Consider the following 16,563-nt stretch of genomic DNA (forward strand, 5'->3'; position numbering starts at 1 on the left):
TTTTTGGGATTTCCCCCACCTCCCTCCATTTAAAAAAAAAAAAAAAATTCCACATTTTCCACATTTTTGGGGGGTTTTCCCCCATTTTTTTTATTTTTATTTTTTTTTCATGCAGCCCCCCCCACTCGGGGGGGGATAAAAATTTGGGGGGGGGGAGGGGAACCCCCAAAATTTTGGGGACCCCCAGCCCCCCCTCCCTTTTTTTTTTTTTTTTTTTTTAGCAGCAGAGCCAGAGCCCCTCCCCCACAAGGGCTCAGCAAATTTTGGGGGGGGGGTCCCCAAAAATTTTTTTTTGGGGGGGGGAATTTGGGGGTTCCCCCTCCCCCATTTTTAGGCTTCATCCATCAGGTCCCTGCGGGGGGGGAGGGGAAAAAAAATAAAATAATGAGGGGAGGGGTCCCCAAAAATGAGGAACCCCCCAAATTTTTCCCCAAAATAAAACCCTCAGGACCCTCCCCCCCCCCAAAAATTTTACAGCCCCCCCAAAATTTTAAACACCCCCCAAAAAAAAAAAAAAAAAAAAAAAAAAAAAAAAAAAATCCAGGTCCCTCCCAATTAATTAACCCAAAATTTGAGACCCCTCCCCAAATTTTTACCCAAATTTGGAGCCCCTCCCCCAGTTTTGGGGACCCCCCCCCCCAAAAATTCCCAATTAATTACCCCAAATTTGAGACCCCTCCCCAAATTTTTCAAGCCCCACCCCCCAAAATAAAACCCTCAGGACGCCCCCCCCCAAAATTCCCAATTAATTACCCCAAATTTGAGACCCCCCCCCCAAATTTTTTCCCAAATTTGGAGCCCCCCCCGACCCCTCCCCAATTTTTGGGACCCCCCCCAAAATTCCCAATTAATTAACCCAAAATTGAGACCCCTCCCCAAATTTTTACTCAAATTTGGAGCCCCTCCCCCAGTTTTGGGGACCCCCCCCCCCGAAAATTCCCAATTAATTAACCCAAAACTTGAGACCCCTCCCCAAATTTTTCAAGCCCCACCCCCCAAAATAAAACCCTCAGGACGCCCCCCCCCCAAAATTCCCAATTAATTACCCCAAATTTGAGACCCCCCCCCAAATTTTTTCCCAAATTTGGAGCCCCCCCCGACCCCTCCCCAATTTTTGGGACCCCCCCCCCAAAATTCCCAATTAATTAACCCAAAATTTGAGACCCCCCCCCAAATTTTTTCCCAAATTTGGAGCCCCTCCCCCAGTTTTGGGGACCCCCCCCCCCCAATTTTTGGGACCCCCCCCCCAAAATTCCCAATTAATTAACCCAAATTTGAGACCACTCCCCAAATTTTTTCCCAAATTTGGAGCCCCTCCCCCAGTTTTGGGGACCCCCCACCAATTTTTGGGACCCCCCCCCCAATTTTTGGGACCCCCCCCCAAATTTTGGGCCCCCTCACCGTTAACAGGAGTAGGTCCGGACCGAGACCCCCCCATCCCCCCGCGGGGGGGGCAGCGAGTTCCCTGGGGGGGGGAGGGGACAAGGGGGGGGTCAGGACCCCCCAAAAAAACCAAAAATCCCAAAATTCCCCCCCCCAAAAAAAAAAAAAAAAAAAAAATTATCCTGATTCACCCCAAAATCTCCCCCACCAAAAAAAAAATCTTAAAATCCCCCCCACAAAAAAAAAATAAAATAAACAAAACCAAAATTCTCCTGATTCACCCCAAAATCCCCCCCCAGGACCCCCCCAAAAATCGACCCCAAATCAACCCCCAAAACCAGTGAAAGAATTAACCCAAAATTCCCAAAAATTCCCTCAAAATTTCCCCAAATCAGCCCCAAAATTCCCCAAAATCAACCCCAAAATTAACCCAAAATTCCCAAAAATTCCCTCAAAATTTCCCCAAATCAGCCCCAAAATCAACCCCAAAATTAACTCAAAATTCCCCCAAAATTTCCCCAAATCCGACCCCAAAATTAACCCCAAATTAACCCAAAATTCCTAAAAATTCCCCCAAAATTTCCCCCAATCAGCCCCAAAATTCCCTCAAATCAACTCCAAAATTCCCCAAAATCAACACCAAAATTTCCAGAAATTAACCCAAAATCCCCCAAAATTCCCCAAAATCCCCCCAAATTGAACCCCAAAATTCCCAAAAATTCCCATAAAATCAACCCCAAAATTTCCCCAAATCCAACCCCAAAATTGACCCCAAATTCCCCAAAATCCCTCAGAATTGACCCCCCAGCCCCCCAAAATCCCCCAAAATCCCCCAAAATTCCCCAAAATCCCCCAAATTTCCCCCAACCCTCCAAAAATTCCCTCTAAAATGCACCGAAAATCCCCCAAAAATCCCCCAAAATTCCCCCCAAACCTTCCAAAACCCCCAAATTCCCAAGAATTGACCCCTCCGAGCCCCCAAAATCCTCCCAAGACCCCCAAAATTCCCCAAAATTCCCCAAAATCTTCCAAATCCCCCCAAACTCCCCCCAAATCCATCCGAAATCCCCCTCAAATCCCCCAAAATCCCCCCTAAAATTGCTCCAAAACCTCCCAAAATTCCCCCCCAAATCCCCCAAACTTCACAAATCCACCCAGAATTCCCCCTAAAATTCCCTCAAAATTCCCCCAAATTCCCCCTAAAATTCCCCCCAAAATCCCCCCTAAAATTGCTCCAAAATCTCCCAAAAATTCCCCAAATCCCCCCAAATCTCCTCAAAATTCCCCCCAAATTCCCCCAAACCCCACAAATCCACCCAAAATTCCCCCAAATCCCCCCAAAATCCCCCCTAAAATCCCCCAAAATTCCCCCTAAAATTCCCCCTAAAATCCCCCCAGATCTACCGAAAATCCCCCAAAATACTCCCAAGACCCCCGAAAATTCCCAAAAATCCCCCCAAAATCCCCCAAAAATTCCCCAAATCCCCCCAAAATTTCTCCAAAACCTCCCAAAATTCCCCCAAATTCCCAAAATCCCCCCAAACCCCCCAAATCCATCCGAAATCCCCCTCAAATCCCCCAAAATCCCCCCTAAAATTACCCCAAAATTCCCTCTAAATCCCCAAAAATCCCCCTCAAATCCTCCAAAATCCCCCAAAATCCCCCAAAATTCCCCAAAATCCCCCCAAAATCCCCATTAAACCCCCAAATCCACCCAAAATTCCCCCTAAATCCCCCCAAATCTAGTCAAAATCCCCCAAAAATCCCCAAATCCCCCCAAAATCCACCCCAAAATTTCTCCAAAACCTCCCAAAATTCCCCCAAACCCCCCAAATCCATCCGAAATCCCCCTCAAATCCCCCAAAATTCCCCCTAAAATTACCCCAAAACCTCTTAAAAATCCCCCAAATCCTCCAAAATCCCCCAAACTTCACAAAATCCCCCAAAATTCCCCCAAATCTCCCAAAATTCCCCAAAATCCCCCCAAACCCCCCAAATCCATCCAAAATCCCCCTCAAATCCCCCAAAATCCCCTAAAATTCCCCCTAAAATTACCCCAAAATCCCCCAAAAATCCCCCCAAAATCCCCTAAAATTCCCCCTAAATCCCCCAAAATTCCCCCCAAATTCCCCCAAACCCCACAAATACACCCAGAATTCCCCCCAAAATCCCCAAAAATTTCCCAAAATCCCCCCAAAATCCCCATTAAACCCCCAAATCCACCCAAAATTCCCCCTAAATCCCCCCAAATCCCCCCCAAAAATCCCCGAAAAATCCCCCAAAAATCCCCCAAAATCCCCCAAAATCCCCCAAAAATCCCCTCAAAAATCCCCCAAAATCCCCCTCCCCCCTCACCGTCGGGCTGGACCTTGCGGAGGGGGAGGGGCGGCGTCCCCAGGGGCCCCCCCCGAAAATTGGGGGGCAACATCTCGGCGGCGTCGGGGCCGCCCCCCCGCAGCTCCTTCTCCCGGAACAGCTTCCGCCAGGAGGGGGAGCGGCTGAAGGGTCTGGGGGCGTCCTGGGGGGACCCCGAAATCAGAGACACATTTTGGGGGGATTTTGGGGGAAATTTTGGGGGGTTTTTGGGAATTAAAGGGGATTTTAGGGGGTTAAAGGGGATTTTGGGGGGTTCAAGGGGGATTTTTGGGGGGTTTAGGGAGCGGCTGAAGGGTCTGGGGGGGACCCCGAAATCAGAGACCCCCCCCGGGGGGATTTGGGGGGGATTTGGGGGAAATTTTGGGGGGTTTTTGGGAATTAAAGGGGATTTTTGGGGGTTTTGGATGGTTAAAGGGGATTTTGGGGGGATTAAGGGGGATTTTTGGGGGGATTTTGGGGAGTTTAGGGAGCGGCTGAAGGGTCTGGGGGCGTCCTGGGGGGCACCTCGAAATCAGAGACACATTTTGGGGGGATTTTGGGGGAAATTTTGGGGGGTTTTTGGGAATTAAAGGGGATTTGGGGGGATTTTGGGAATTAAAGGGGATTTGGGGGGATTTTGGGGTCCCTGGGGAGCGGCTGAAGGGTCTGGGGGCGTCCTGGGGGGCACCCCGAAATCAGAGACCCCCCCCGGGGGGAATTTGGGGGGATTTTGGGGGGTTTTTGGGAATTAAAGGGGATTTTGGGGGTTTTTGAGGTGATTTTTGGGGGTTCAAGGGGGATTTTGGGGGGTTTAGGGAGCGGCTGAAGGGTCTGGGGGGGACCCCGAAATCAGAGACCCCCCCGGGGGGATTTTGGGGGGATTTGGGGGAAATTTTGGGGGGTTTTTGGGAATTAAAGGGAATTTGGGGGGGATTTTTAGGGGGTTTTGGGAGGATTTGGGAAGATTTTGGGGTCCCAGGGAGGATTACTTGGGGCTCCCGGAGGGATTTTTGGGGTCCCGGGGGGGTTTTGGGGGGTCCCGGAAGGATTTTTGGGGTCCTGGGGGTGTTTTTGGGGTCCGGGGGGGTTTTGGGTGTCCCGGGGGGATTTTTCCTGGGGAGTTTTTGGGGTCCCGGGGATTTTTGGGGGGTCCCGGGGGATTTTAGGGCCGGATTTTTGGGGGTCCCGGGGGATTTTAGGGCCGGATTTTTGGGGGTCCCGGGGGATTTTGGGGTCGGATTTTTGGGGGGTCCCGGGGGATTTTAGGGTCGGATTTTTGGGGGGTCCCGGGGGATTTTAGGGTCGGATTTTTGGGGGTCCCGGGGTGTTTTTGGGGTCCCGCCCCCACCTCATCGAGGCGCCGCTCGGTCCCGGCCGCGATGAGCGCGCTGAACTCCTGCTCCAGCAGCTGCCGCGCCTGCGGCCGCACCAGCTCATCCCAGTGCTCCCAGTTCGTCCCAGTTCATCCCAGTTCATCCCAGTTCCTCCCAGTTAATCCCAGTTCGTCCCAGTTCGTCCCAGTTCCTCCCAGTTCGTCCCAGTTCCTCCCAGTTCGTCCCAGTTCATCCCAGTTCCTCCCAGTTCATCCCAGTTCGTCCCAGTTCGTCCCAGTTCCTCCCAGTTCCTCCCAGTTCGTTCCCAGTTCGTCCCAGTTCGTCCCAGTTCGTCCCAGTTCGTCCCAGTGCTCCCAGTTTATCCCAGTTCATCCCAGTTCATCCCAGTTCATCCCAGTTCGTCCCAGTGCATCCCAGTTCATCCCAGTTCATCCCAGTTCCTCCCAGTTCATCCCAGTTCGTCCCAGTTCATCCCAGTTCCTCCCAGTTCATCCCAGTTCCTCCCAGTTCCATCCCAGTTCCTCCCAGTTCGTCCCAGTTCGTCCCAGTTCATCCCAGTGTATCCCAGTTCGTCCCAGTTCCTCCCAGTTCATCCCAGTGCTCCCAGTTCGTCCCAGTTCGTCCCAGTTCCTCCCAGTGCTCCCAGTTCATCCCAGTTCGTCCCAGTTCATCCCAGTTCTCCCAGTTCCTCCCAGTTAGTCCCAGTTCATCCCAGTTCGTCCCAGTTCATCCCAGTTCCTCCCAGTTCGTCCCAGTTCTCCCAGTTCATCCCAGTTCGTCCCAGTTCATCCCAGTTCATCCCAGTTCATGCCAGTGCTCCCAGTTCGTCCCAGTTCGTCCCAGTTCCTCCCAGTTCCTCCCAGTTCATCCCAGTTCGTCCCTGTTCATCCCAGTTCCTCCCAGTTCATCCCAGTTCATCCCAGTTCCTCCCAGCTATCCCAGTTCGTCCCAGTTCATCCCAGTTCCTCCCAGTTCGTCCCAGTTCATCCCAGTTCATCCCAGTTCGTCCCAGTTCCTCCCAGTTCCTCCCAGTGCGTCCCAGTTCATCCCAGTTCATCCCAGTTCATCCCAGTTCCTCCCAGTTCCTCCCAGTGCTCCCAGTTCATCCCAGTTCGTCCCAGTTCATCCCAGTTCCTCCCAGTTCGTCCCAGTTCATCCCAGTTCATCCCAGTTCGTCCCAGTTCATCCCAGTGCTCCCAGTTCATCCCAGTTCATGCCAGTGCCCATCCCAGTTCGTCCCAGTTCATCCCAGTTCCTCCCAGTTCATCCCAGTTCGTCCCAGTTCGTCCCAGTTCGTCCCAGTTCATCCCAGTTCATCCCAGTTCGTCCCAGTTCGTCCCAGTTCATCCCAGTTCGTCCCAGTTCATCCCAGTTCGTCCCAGTTCGTCCCAGTTCGTCCCAGTTCAGCCCAGTTCATCCCAGTTCGTCCCAGTTCGTCCCAGTTCGTCCCAGTTCGTCCCAGTTCGTCCCAGTTCCTCCCAGTTCCTCCCAGTTCATCCCAGTTCGTCCCAGTTCATCCCAGTTCATCCCAGTTTGTCCCAGTCGCCCTCCCAGTTCATCCCAGTGATGTCTCAGTGCCATCTCAGTTCCTCCCAGTTCCTCCCAGTTCATCCCAGTGATGTCTCAGTGTCGTCCCAGTTCGTCCCAGTTCCTCCCAGTTCGTCCCAGTTCGTCCCAGTTCATCCCAGTTCATCCCAGTTCGTCCCAGTTCGTCCCAGTTCATCCCAGTTCATCCCAGTGCTCCCAGTTCGTCCCAGTTCATCCCAGTTCATCCCAGTTCGTCCCAGTTCATCCCAGTTCATCCCAGTGCTCCCAGTTCATCCCAGTTCATCCCAGTTCGTCCCAGTTCGTCCCAGTTCGTCCCAGTTCGTCCCAGTTCATCCCAGTTCGTCCCAGTTCGTCCCAGTTCCTCCCAGTTCCTCCCAGTTCCTCCCAGTTCGTCCCAGTTCGTCCCAGTTCGTCCCAGTTCATCCCAGTGCTCCCAGTTCGTCCCAGTTCATCCCAGTTCATCCCAGTTCTCCCAGTTCGTCCCAGTTCATCCCAGTTCATCCCAGTGCTCCCAGTTCATCCCAGTTCGTCCCAGTTCGTCCCAGTTCGTCCCAGTTCGTCCCAGTTCCTCCCAGTTCCTCCCAGTTCGTCCCAGTTCGTCCCAGTTCGTCCCAGTTCCTCCCAGTTCTCCCAGTTCGTCCCAGTGCTCCCAGTTTATCCCAGTTCATCCCAGTTCATCCCAGTTCATCCCAGTCTCGTCCCAGTATCGTCCCAGTTCATCCCAGTTCATCCCAGTTCCTCCCAGTTCATCCCAGTTCCTCCCAGTTCGTCCCAGTTCATCCCAGTGTATCCCAGTTCGTCCCAGTTCCTCCCAGTTCATCCCAGTGCTCCCAGTTCGTCCCAGTTCGTCCCAGTTCATCCCAGTTCATCCCAGTGTCTCCCAGTTCGTCCCAGTTCAGTTCATCCCAGTGCTCCCAGTTCATCCCAGTGCTCCCAGTTCATCCCAGTGCTCCCAGTTCCTCCCAGTTCGTCCCAGTTCATCCCAGTGCTCCCAGTTCGTCCCAGTTCATCCCAGTTCTCCCAGTTCATCCCAGTTCTCCCAGTTCATCCCAGTTCTCCCAGTTCGTCCCAGTGCTCCCAGTTTATCCCAGTTCATCCCAGTCGCTCCCAGTTTATCCCAATCCCATCCCAGTCACTCCCAGTTCCCACTTGCGTGTTCTGGGTGGGGATCTGTCCCCTCCCAGTCCCTCCCACTCCTATCCCAGTCCCTCCCAGTTTATCCCAGTCTTATCCCAGTACCCTCCCAGTCCCATCCCAGTCCCTCCCAGTTCCCTAACAGTTTATCCCAGTCCCTCCCAGTTTATCCCAGTTTATCCCAGTCCCTCCCAGCCCCATCCCAGTCCCTCCCAGTTCCATCCCAGTCCCTCCCAGTCCCCCCCAGTCCCTCCCAGTTTATCCCAGTCCCATCCCAGTCCCATCCCAGTCCCATCCCAGTTTATCCCAGTCCCTCCCAGTTCCCCCTCCAGTCCCACCTGGGTGTTCTGGGTGGGGATCTGCAGCAGCAGCGCCTCATCCCAGTCCCTCCCAGTTTATCCCAGTCCCTCCCAGTCCCTCCCAGTCCCTCCCAGTCCCTCCCAGTCCCTCCCAGTTTATCCCAGTCCCATCCCAGTTTATCCCAGTTTATCCCAGTCCTCTCCCAGTCCCTCCCAGTCTATCCCAGTCCCTCCCAGTTTATCCCAGTCCCTCCCAGTCCCTCCCAGTTTATCCCAGTTTATCCCAGTCCCTCCCAGTCTATCCCAGTCCCTCCCAGTTTATCCCAGTCCCTCCCAGTCCCATCCCAGTTTATCCCAGTTTATCCCAGTCCCTCCCAGTCCCATCCCAGTCCCTCCCAGTCCCTCCCAGTTTATCCCAGTCCCCCCCAGTCCCTCCCAGTCCCTCCCAGTTTATCCCAGTCCCTCCCAGTTTATCCCAGTCCCTCCCAGTCCCTCCCAGTCCCTCCCAGTCCCTCCCAGTCCCCCCAGTTCGCACCTGGGTGTTCTGGGTGGGGATCTGCAGCAGCAGCGCGAGGTCGCTCCAGTCGAAGGTGTCGTCGAGCGCGAGCAGCGCCCCGTGCACGCCCGACTCGCTCAGGTTGGGCGCGAACTCGCGCAGCCCCACGCTGCTGACCCAGGCGCTGACCCGCTCGTTGGACCACACCACCACGTCTGGGACCCCAAAAATTCACTGGGACCCCAAAATCCACCCCAAAATCCATCCCAAAATCACCGGCACCCCAAAAATCCATCCCAAAATACACCGGGACCCCAAAAATCCACCCCGAGATCCCAAATCCACCCAGACCCCAAACCCGCCCACGCTGCTGACCCAGGCGCTGACCCGCTCGTTGGACCAACCACCACGTCTGGGGGGGCCCCAAAAATCCATCCCATAATCACCCCAAAATCACCAGCACCCCAAAAATCCACCCCAAAATCCACCGGCACCCCAAAAATCCACCCCAAAATCCACCGGCACCCCAAAAATCCACCCCAAAATCCATCCCGGGACCCCAAAACCTGCCCAGACCCCAAACCCGCCCCACGCTGCTGACCCAGGCGCTGACCCGCTCGTTGGACCAACCACCACGTCTGGGACCCCAAAAATCCATCTGGGACCCCAAAATCCACCCCAAAATCCACCCCAAAATCACCGGCACCCCAAAAATCCATCCCAAAATACACCCCGAGATCCCAAATCCACCCAGACCCCAAACCCGCCCACGCTGCTGACCCAGGCGCTGACCCGCTCGTTGGACCAACCACCACGTCTGGGACCCCAAAAATCCATCTGGGACCCCAAAATCCACCCCAAAATCCACCCCAAAATCACCGGCACCCCAAAAATCCATCCCAAAATACACCCCGACCTCCCAAAACCTGCCAGGACCCAAACCCGCCCCTGCTGCTGACCCAGGCGCTGACCCGCTCGTTGGACCAACCACCACGTCTGGGACCCCAAAATCCATCCCATAATCACCCCAAAATCACCAGCACCCCAAAAATCCATCCCAAAATTCATCCCAACATCCCAAAACCTGCCAGGACCCAAACCCGCCCACGCTGCTGACCCAGGCGCTGACCCGCTCGTTGGACCAACCACCACGTCTGGGGGGACCCCAAAAATTCATCTGGGACCCCAAAATCCACCGGGACCCCAAAAACCCACCCCAAAATCCACCGGCACCCCAAAAATCCATCCCAAAATCCACCCCGAGATCCCAAAACCTGCCAGGACCCAAACCCACCCACGTTGCTGACCCAGGCACTGACCCGCTCGTTGGACCAACCACCACGTCTGGGACCCCAAAAATCCATCTGGGACCCCAAAATCCACCCCAAAAATCCATCCCATAATCACCCCAAAATCACCAGCACCCCAAAATCCATCCCAAAATCACCGGCACCCCAAAACTCCACCCCAAAATCCATCCCGAGATCCCGAATCCACCCAGACCCCAAACCCGCCCCACGCTGCTGACCCAGGCACTGACCCGCTAGTTGGACCAACCACCACGTCTGGGACCCCAAAAATCCATCGGGACCCCAAAAATCCCCCAAAATCCATCCCAAAATCCACCGGGACCCCAAAAATCCACCCCGAGATCCCAAAACCTGCCAGGACCCAAACCCGCCCCACGCTGCTGACCCAGGCGCTGACCCGCTCGTTGGACCAACCACCACGTCTGGGACCCCAAAATCCATCCCATAATCACCCCAAAATCACCGGCACCCCAAAAATCCACCCCAAAATCCACCCCGAGATCCCAAAACCTGCCCAGACCCCAAACCCGCCCACGCTGCTGACCCAGGCGCTGACCCGCTCGTTGGACCAACCACCACGTCTGGGGGGGCCCCAAAATCCATTGGGACCCCAAAATATCCATCCCATAATTATCCTGGGGCACCCCAAAATTCATCAGGACCCCAAAATCCATCCCATAATCCAGCCGGACCCCAAAAATCCATCGGCACCCCAAAATCCACCCTGAGATCCCAAAATCCACCCCTGCCAGAGACCTCAAAATCCATCCCATAATCACCCTGGGGCACCCCAAAATCCACCGGGACCCCAAAATCCAGACGGGGACCCCCCTGGACCCCCCCCAAATCCCCCTGAGAACCCCAGAAATTCCATCAGGACCCCCCAGAACCCCTCGAGACCCTCCAGAAATCCCCCTGAGACCCCCTAAAACCCCCCCCAGGACCCCCCAAAATCCCACCAGGACCCCCCAAATCCCTTCAGGACCCCCCGAAATCCCCTGGGGACCCCCCAAAACCCCTTTCAGGACCCCCGGAAATCCCTTCAGGACCCCCCAAATCCCCCCAAGACCCTCCAAAATCCCCTCAGGACCCCCTGAGACACCCCCAAGTCCCCCCAGAACCCCCCAAAATCCCCTCGAGACCCCTCAAAATCCTCCCAGGACCCCCCAAAATCCCCTCAGTACCCCCCGAAATCCCCCCAGGACTCCCCAAAATCCCCTCAGGACTCCCCAAAATCTCCTCAGGACCCCCCGAAATCCCCACAGGACCCCCCAAAATCCCTTCAGGACGCCCCGAAATCCATTCAGGACCCTCCAAAATCCCCCAAGACCCTCCAAAATCCCTTCAGGACCCTCCAAAATCCGCCCAGGACTCCCCAAAATCCCTTCATGACCCCCCAAAATCCCCATGAGACCCCCAAAAATCCCCTCGAAATCCCCCCAAGACCCCTCGAAATCCCCCCAGGACCCCTCGAGACCCCAAGAAATCCCCCTGAGACCCCCCAAAATCCCTTCAGGACCCCCCCCAGGACCCCCCAAATCCCCCCCAGCCCCCCCGTACCGGCCGTGCCCCCCTGACTCTCCTCCCGCCGCCGCTCCAGCTCCTTCCGGTCGTAGTTGAGCCGCTTCAGGCACATGATGCCGTAGTGGAGGCTCACCCTGGGCGGGGGTCCCCAAAAATCACCCCGGGGGTCCCCAAAATTACCTCGGTGTCCCCAAAATCAGCTCGGGGGTCCCCGAAATCACCTCGGGGTCCCCAAAATCACCTCGGGGGTCTCAAGGTCATTTTGCGGGTCCCCAAAAATCATCTTGGGGTCCCCAAATATCACGTCGGGGTCCCCAAAATCACCCCGGGGTCCCCAAAATCACCTCGGGGGTCCCCCAAAAATCACCCCGGGGTCCCCAAAAATAAACTCGGTGTCCCCAAAAATCACCTCGGGGCTTCCAAAAATCACCTCGGGGGTCCCCGAAATTACCCCGGGGTCCCCAAAAATCATCTTGGGGTCCCCAAATATCACGTCGGGGTCCCCAAAATCACCTCGGGGGGTCCCAAAAAAATCACCTCGGTGGTCTCAAGGTCATTTTGGGGGTCCCCAAAAATCACCTCAGGGTCCCGAAAAATCACCTCGGGGGTCCCCAAAATCACCTCGGGGTCCCCAAAAATAAACTCGGTGTCCCCAAAAATCACCTCGGGGCTTCCAAAAATCACCTCGGGGTCCCCAAATCACCCCGGGGGTCCCCCAAATCACCTCGGGGGTCCCTGAAATCACCTCGGGGTCCCCAAAATCACCTCGGGGTCCCCAAAAATCACCCCGGGGGTCCCCAAAAATCAACTCGGGGGTCCCAAAAAATCACCTCAGGGTCCCCGAAATCACCCCGGGGTCCCAAAAATCACCTCGGGGGTCCCCGAAATCACCTCGGGGGTCCCCAGAAATCACCTCGGGGTCCCCAAAAATCACCTCGGGGGTCTCAGTGTCATTTTGGGGGTCCCCAGGTCGCCCCGAGGTCACCCCGGGGGTCCCGAGGTCATTTAAGGGGGGCTGGGGTCACCCCGGAGTGACCCTGGGTGAGGGGTTGGGGTCATTTTGGGGGGATTTGGGTAAATTTGGGGGGTCCTGGGGACAATTTTGGGGGTCCTGGGGTCACCCCGGAGGTCACAAGGTCATTTCTGACATTTGCCCCCAAACTTTTGACATTTCCCCAAAATTTTTAACATTTTCCACCCAAAATTTTAACATTTCCCAACCAAATTTTTACCATTTTTCATCTAAATTTTTAACGTTTTCCACCCAAATTTTTGCCGTTTCCCCCCAAATTTTTACCATTTCCCACCCAATTTTTTACCATTTTCCACCCAAACTTTTAATATTTTCCACCCAAATTTTTAACGTTTTTCCCCAAAATTTTAACATTTTCCTCCCAAACTTTTACCATTTTACACCTAATTTTTTACCATTTTCCACTCAAAATTTTCACATTTCCCACCCAATTTTTAACCATTTGCCACCCAATTTTTTACAATTTTCCACCCAATTTTTTACAATTTTCCCCCCAATTTTTGCCATTTCCCCCAAATTCCGATATCCCCTCCCAAATTTCGGGACCACCCCCCCAAAACTTTTAATATTTCCCCCAAACTTTTAACATTTTCCACCCAAAATTTTAACATTTCCCACCCAAACTTTTACCGTTTTCCACCCAAATTTTAAGGTTTCCCCAAACTTTAACATTTTCCACCCAAATTTTTAACATTTTCCACCCAAACTTTTACCATTTTCCCCCAAAATTTTCACATTTCCCACCCAATTTTTAACCATTTTTCCCACCCAAAATTTACCATTTTCCACCCAATTTTTTACCGTTTCCCACCCAAATTTTTACCATTTTTCCCCCAATTTTTGCCATTCCCCCCAAATTTCCGATGTCCCCCCAATTTTCGATATTCCCCCCCAAATTTCCGATGTCCCCCCCAAATTTCGGGACCCCCCTCCCCATACTTTTAATATTTCCCCCAAACTTTTACCATTTCCCACCCAATTTTTAACCATTTTCCTCCCAATTTTTTACCATTTCCCACCCAAATTTTTACCATTTCCCACCCAATTTTTTACCGTTTCCCACCCAATTTTTTACCGTTTTCCCCCCAATTTTTGCCGTTCCCCCCAAATTCCCGATATCCCCCTCAAATTTCCGATGTCCCCCCCAAATTTCGGGACCCCCCTCCCCATACTTTTAATATTTCCCCCAAACTTTTACCATTTCCCACCCAACTTTTTACCATTTTCCTCCCAATATTTTACCATTTCCCACCCAATTTTTTTACCATTTCCCACCCAATTTTTAACCATTTCCCACCCAATTTTTTACCATTTCCCACCCATTTTTTTACCATTTCCCACCCAATCTTTTTACCATTTCCCACCCAATTTTTTTACCATTTCCCACCCAATTTTTAACCATTTCCCACCCAAATTTTTACCATTTCCCACCCAATTTTTTACCGTTTCCCCCCCAATTTTTGCCGTTCCCCCCAAATTCCCGATGTCCCCCCAAATTCCCGCGCCCCTCTCACCTGTGGAAGGAATCCACCATCTTGAGCTGCCCCCGCAGCTCCTTCTTGCTGAGGTGGTCGAGCATCCGCGCGTCCACCAGCGACTCCATGAAGTAGCTGCGGTACTGGGGCAGCCCCAGGCTGGGCAGCCACTCGTTCCCCACCCACTCGTGGTTCATGTCCCCGTGCGCCAGGATCTGCGGGGGATTTATATCCCTGCCAGGACCTGGTTATGGCACCTCCTGATCTTTATATCCCTGCCAGGACCGGATTATGGCACCCCTTGATCTTTATATCCCTGCCAGGACCCGATTATGGCACCTCCTGTTCCTCTAGACCCCTGCCAGGACCTGGCTAGGGCACCCCTGATCCTTTATATCCCTGCCAGGACCCGATTTGGGCACACCCAAAATTTTATATCCCTGCCAGGACCTGGTTATGGCACCCCCTGATCTCTATATCCCTGCCAGGACCTGGTTATGGCACCCCCTGATCTCTATATCCCTGCCAGGACCTGATTATGGCACCTCCTGTTCCTCTAGACCCCTGCCAGGACCTGGCTAGGGCACCTCCTGATCCTTTATATCCCTGCCAGGACCCGATTTGGGCACTCCCAAAATTTTATATCCCTGCCAGGACCTGGTTATGGCACCCCCTGTTCCTTTATATCCCTGCCAGGACCTGCTAAAGCCCCGCCCCCTCAAGCCCCGCCCCCCTCAAGCCCCGCCCCTCAAGCCCCGCCCCTTCAAGCCCCGCCCCCCCCAAGCCCCGCCCCCTACCTGTTCCCAGCTGATTTCCCGCGGTTCCTGGAAGGGAAAACAAAAACTGGGTGAGGGTCCAAAAATATCCCAAAATCTCCCAAAAAAACATCCCAAAATCTCCAAAATTTTCCCAAAATCTCCAAAATTTCCCCAAAATTTCACCAAATCTCCCAAATTCCCCAAAATCTCCCAAAATTTTCCCAAAATCTCCAAAATTTCCCAAAAAAATCCCCAAATCTCCCAAATTCCCCCCAAAATTTTCCCAAATCTCCCAAAATCTCCCAAAATCTCCAAAATTTCCCCAAAATTTCCCCAAATCTCCCAAATTCCCCCAAAATTTCCCCAAAATCTCCCAAAATTTTCCCAAAATCTCCAAAATTTCCCAAAAAAATCTCCCGAATTTCCCCAAAATCTCCCAAAATCCCTCAAAAATCCCAAAATCTCCCCAAATTTCCCCAAATTTTCCCCAAAATCCCCCAAAAATCTCCCAAATTTCCCCAAAATCTCCCCAAATTTCCCCAAATTTCCCCCAAATTCCTCCAAAATCTCCCCAAATTTTTCCCAAAATCCCCCAAAATCTCCCCCGGCCCCTCTGACCGCGTTGGGCGTGGCCGGCAGCGACTCCATCTCCTCGTGCGTCATCCACACGTTCCCCGTGCACTGAGGGGGGCGGGAAATGACGTCATGTAGGCGGGAAATGACGTCATCGGGTTCGAAATAACGTCATTTATGCGGGCTATGATGTCATCATTTGGGGTGACGTCATAGGGACTCCCCCAACCCCCGGGCAAGATTCTCGTGCAGAAACCCCTCATTAAACCCTTTAATTAAATCCAATTAATTAAACCCCCTAATTAAATCCCCTAATTAAATCCCTTTAATTAAATCATCAATTAAATACTCTCATTAAACCCTTTAATTAAATCCCCTCAATTAAATCCCGTAATTAAATCCCATTAATTAAATCCCCTTAATTTAATCCCATAATTAAATCCCATTAATTAAATCCCCTAATTAAATCCCCTAATTAAATCCCTTTAATTAAATCCCCTAATTAAATCCCTTTAATTAAATCCCATTAATTAAATCCCCTCATTAAAATCCCTCAATTAAATCCCATAATTAAATCCCCTAATTAAATCCCCTTAATTTAATCCCCTAATTAAATCACATTAATTAAATCCCCTCAATTAAATCCCATAATTAAATCCCATTAATTAAATCCCATTAATTAAATCCCCTCAATTAAATCCCATAATTAATCCCATTAATTAAATCCCATTAATTAAATCCCCTCAATTAAATCCCATTAATTAAATCCCATTAATTAAATCCCCTAATTAAATCCCCTAATTAAATCCCTTAATTAAATCCCATTAATTAAATCCCCTAATTAAATCCCCTTAATTAAATCCCGTTAATTAATTCCCCCTTAATTAAACCCCTCAATTAAATCCCCGTTAATTAAATCCCGTTATTTAACTCCCTCTCAATTAAATCCCTCAATTAAATCCTTAATTAAAACCCCCTCCAAAAATCCCCTAATTAAATTTTGGGAATTTTTAGGTATAAATTTCCGGATTTTTTGAGTATAAAATTCGGGATTTTTCAAGTATAAATTTTGGGATTTTTGGGTATAAAATTCGGGATTTTTGGGAATAAAATTCGGGATTTTTCGGGATTTTTGGGTATAAATTTCGGGATTTTTTGCTATAAATTCTGGAATTTTTGGCTATAAATTCTGTATTTTTTGAGTATAAAATTCGGGATTTTTGTCTATAAATTCTGGGGTTTTTTGAGTATAAAATTCGGGATTTTTCGGGATAAATTTCAGGATTTTTGGGTATAAATTTCGGGATTTTTGGGTATAAAATTCGGATTTTTTGCTATAAT

General features: G+C 51.9%; 1 protein-coding gene across 1 annotated transcript; it reads right to left on the reverse strand.

Annotated features, from left to right (window-relative positions):
* Window positions 1-219: 219 nt before the first annotated feature.
* Window positions 220-15,326, reverse strand: LOC130262829 (liprin-alpha-3-like). The gene is made up of 9 exons (XM_056510316.1): window positions 15,268-15,326; window positions 14,689-14,715; window positions 13,931-14,106; window positions 11,420-11,517; window positions 8,589-8,764; window positions 5,087-5,155; window positions 3,739-3,901; window positions 1,402-1,465; window positions 220-352 (listed from the first exon to the last, which is right to left on the reverse strand). The coding sequence occupies exons 1-8, from the start codon at window positions 15,310-15,312 to the stop codon at window positions 1,404-1,406; spliced, it is 816 nt and encodes a 271-aa protein (XP_056366291.1). The 5' UTR covers window positions 15,313-15,326; the 3' UTR covers window positions 220-352; window positions 1,402-1,403.
* Between the last annotated feature and the right edge of the window lie 1,237 nt (window positions 15,327-16,563).

Source organism: Oenanthe melanoleuca, chromosome 25, assembly GCF_029582105.1.
Source record: "Oenanthe melanoleuca isolate GR-GAL-2019-014 chromosome 25, OMel1.0, whole genome shotgun sequence".
Lineage (NCBI taxonomy): Eukaryota > Metazoa > Chordata > Aves > Passeriformes > Muscicapidae > Oenanthe > Oenanthe melanoleuca.

Coding starts and splice junctions, on each gene's coding strand:
- LOC130262829 (XM_056510316.1), bottom strand. CDS start 15,312: ATGACGCACGAGGAGATGGAGTCGCTGCCGGCCACGCCCAACGCG. Junction 11,518..13,930: donor ATGGTGGATTCCTTCCACAG/GTGAGAGGGGCG, acceptor ACCCCCGCCCAG/GGTGAGCCTCCACTACGGCA. Junction 3,902..5,086: donor CCGAGCGGCGCCTCGATGAG/GTGGGGGCGGGA, acceptor GGGTCCCCCCAG/GACGCCCCCAGACCCTTCAG.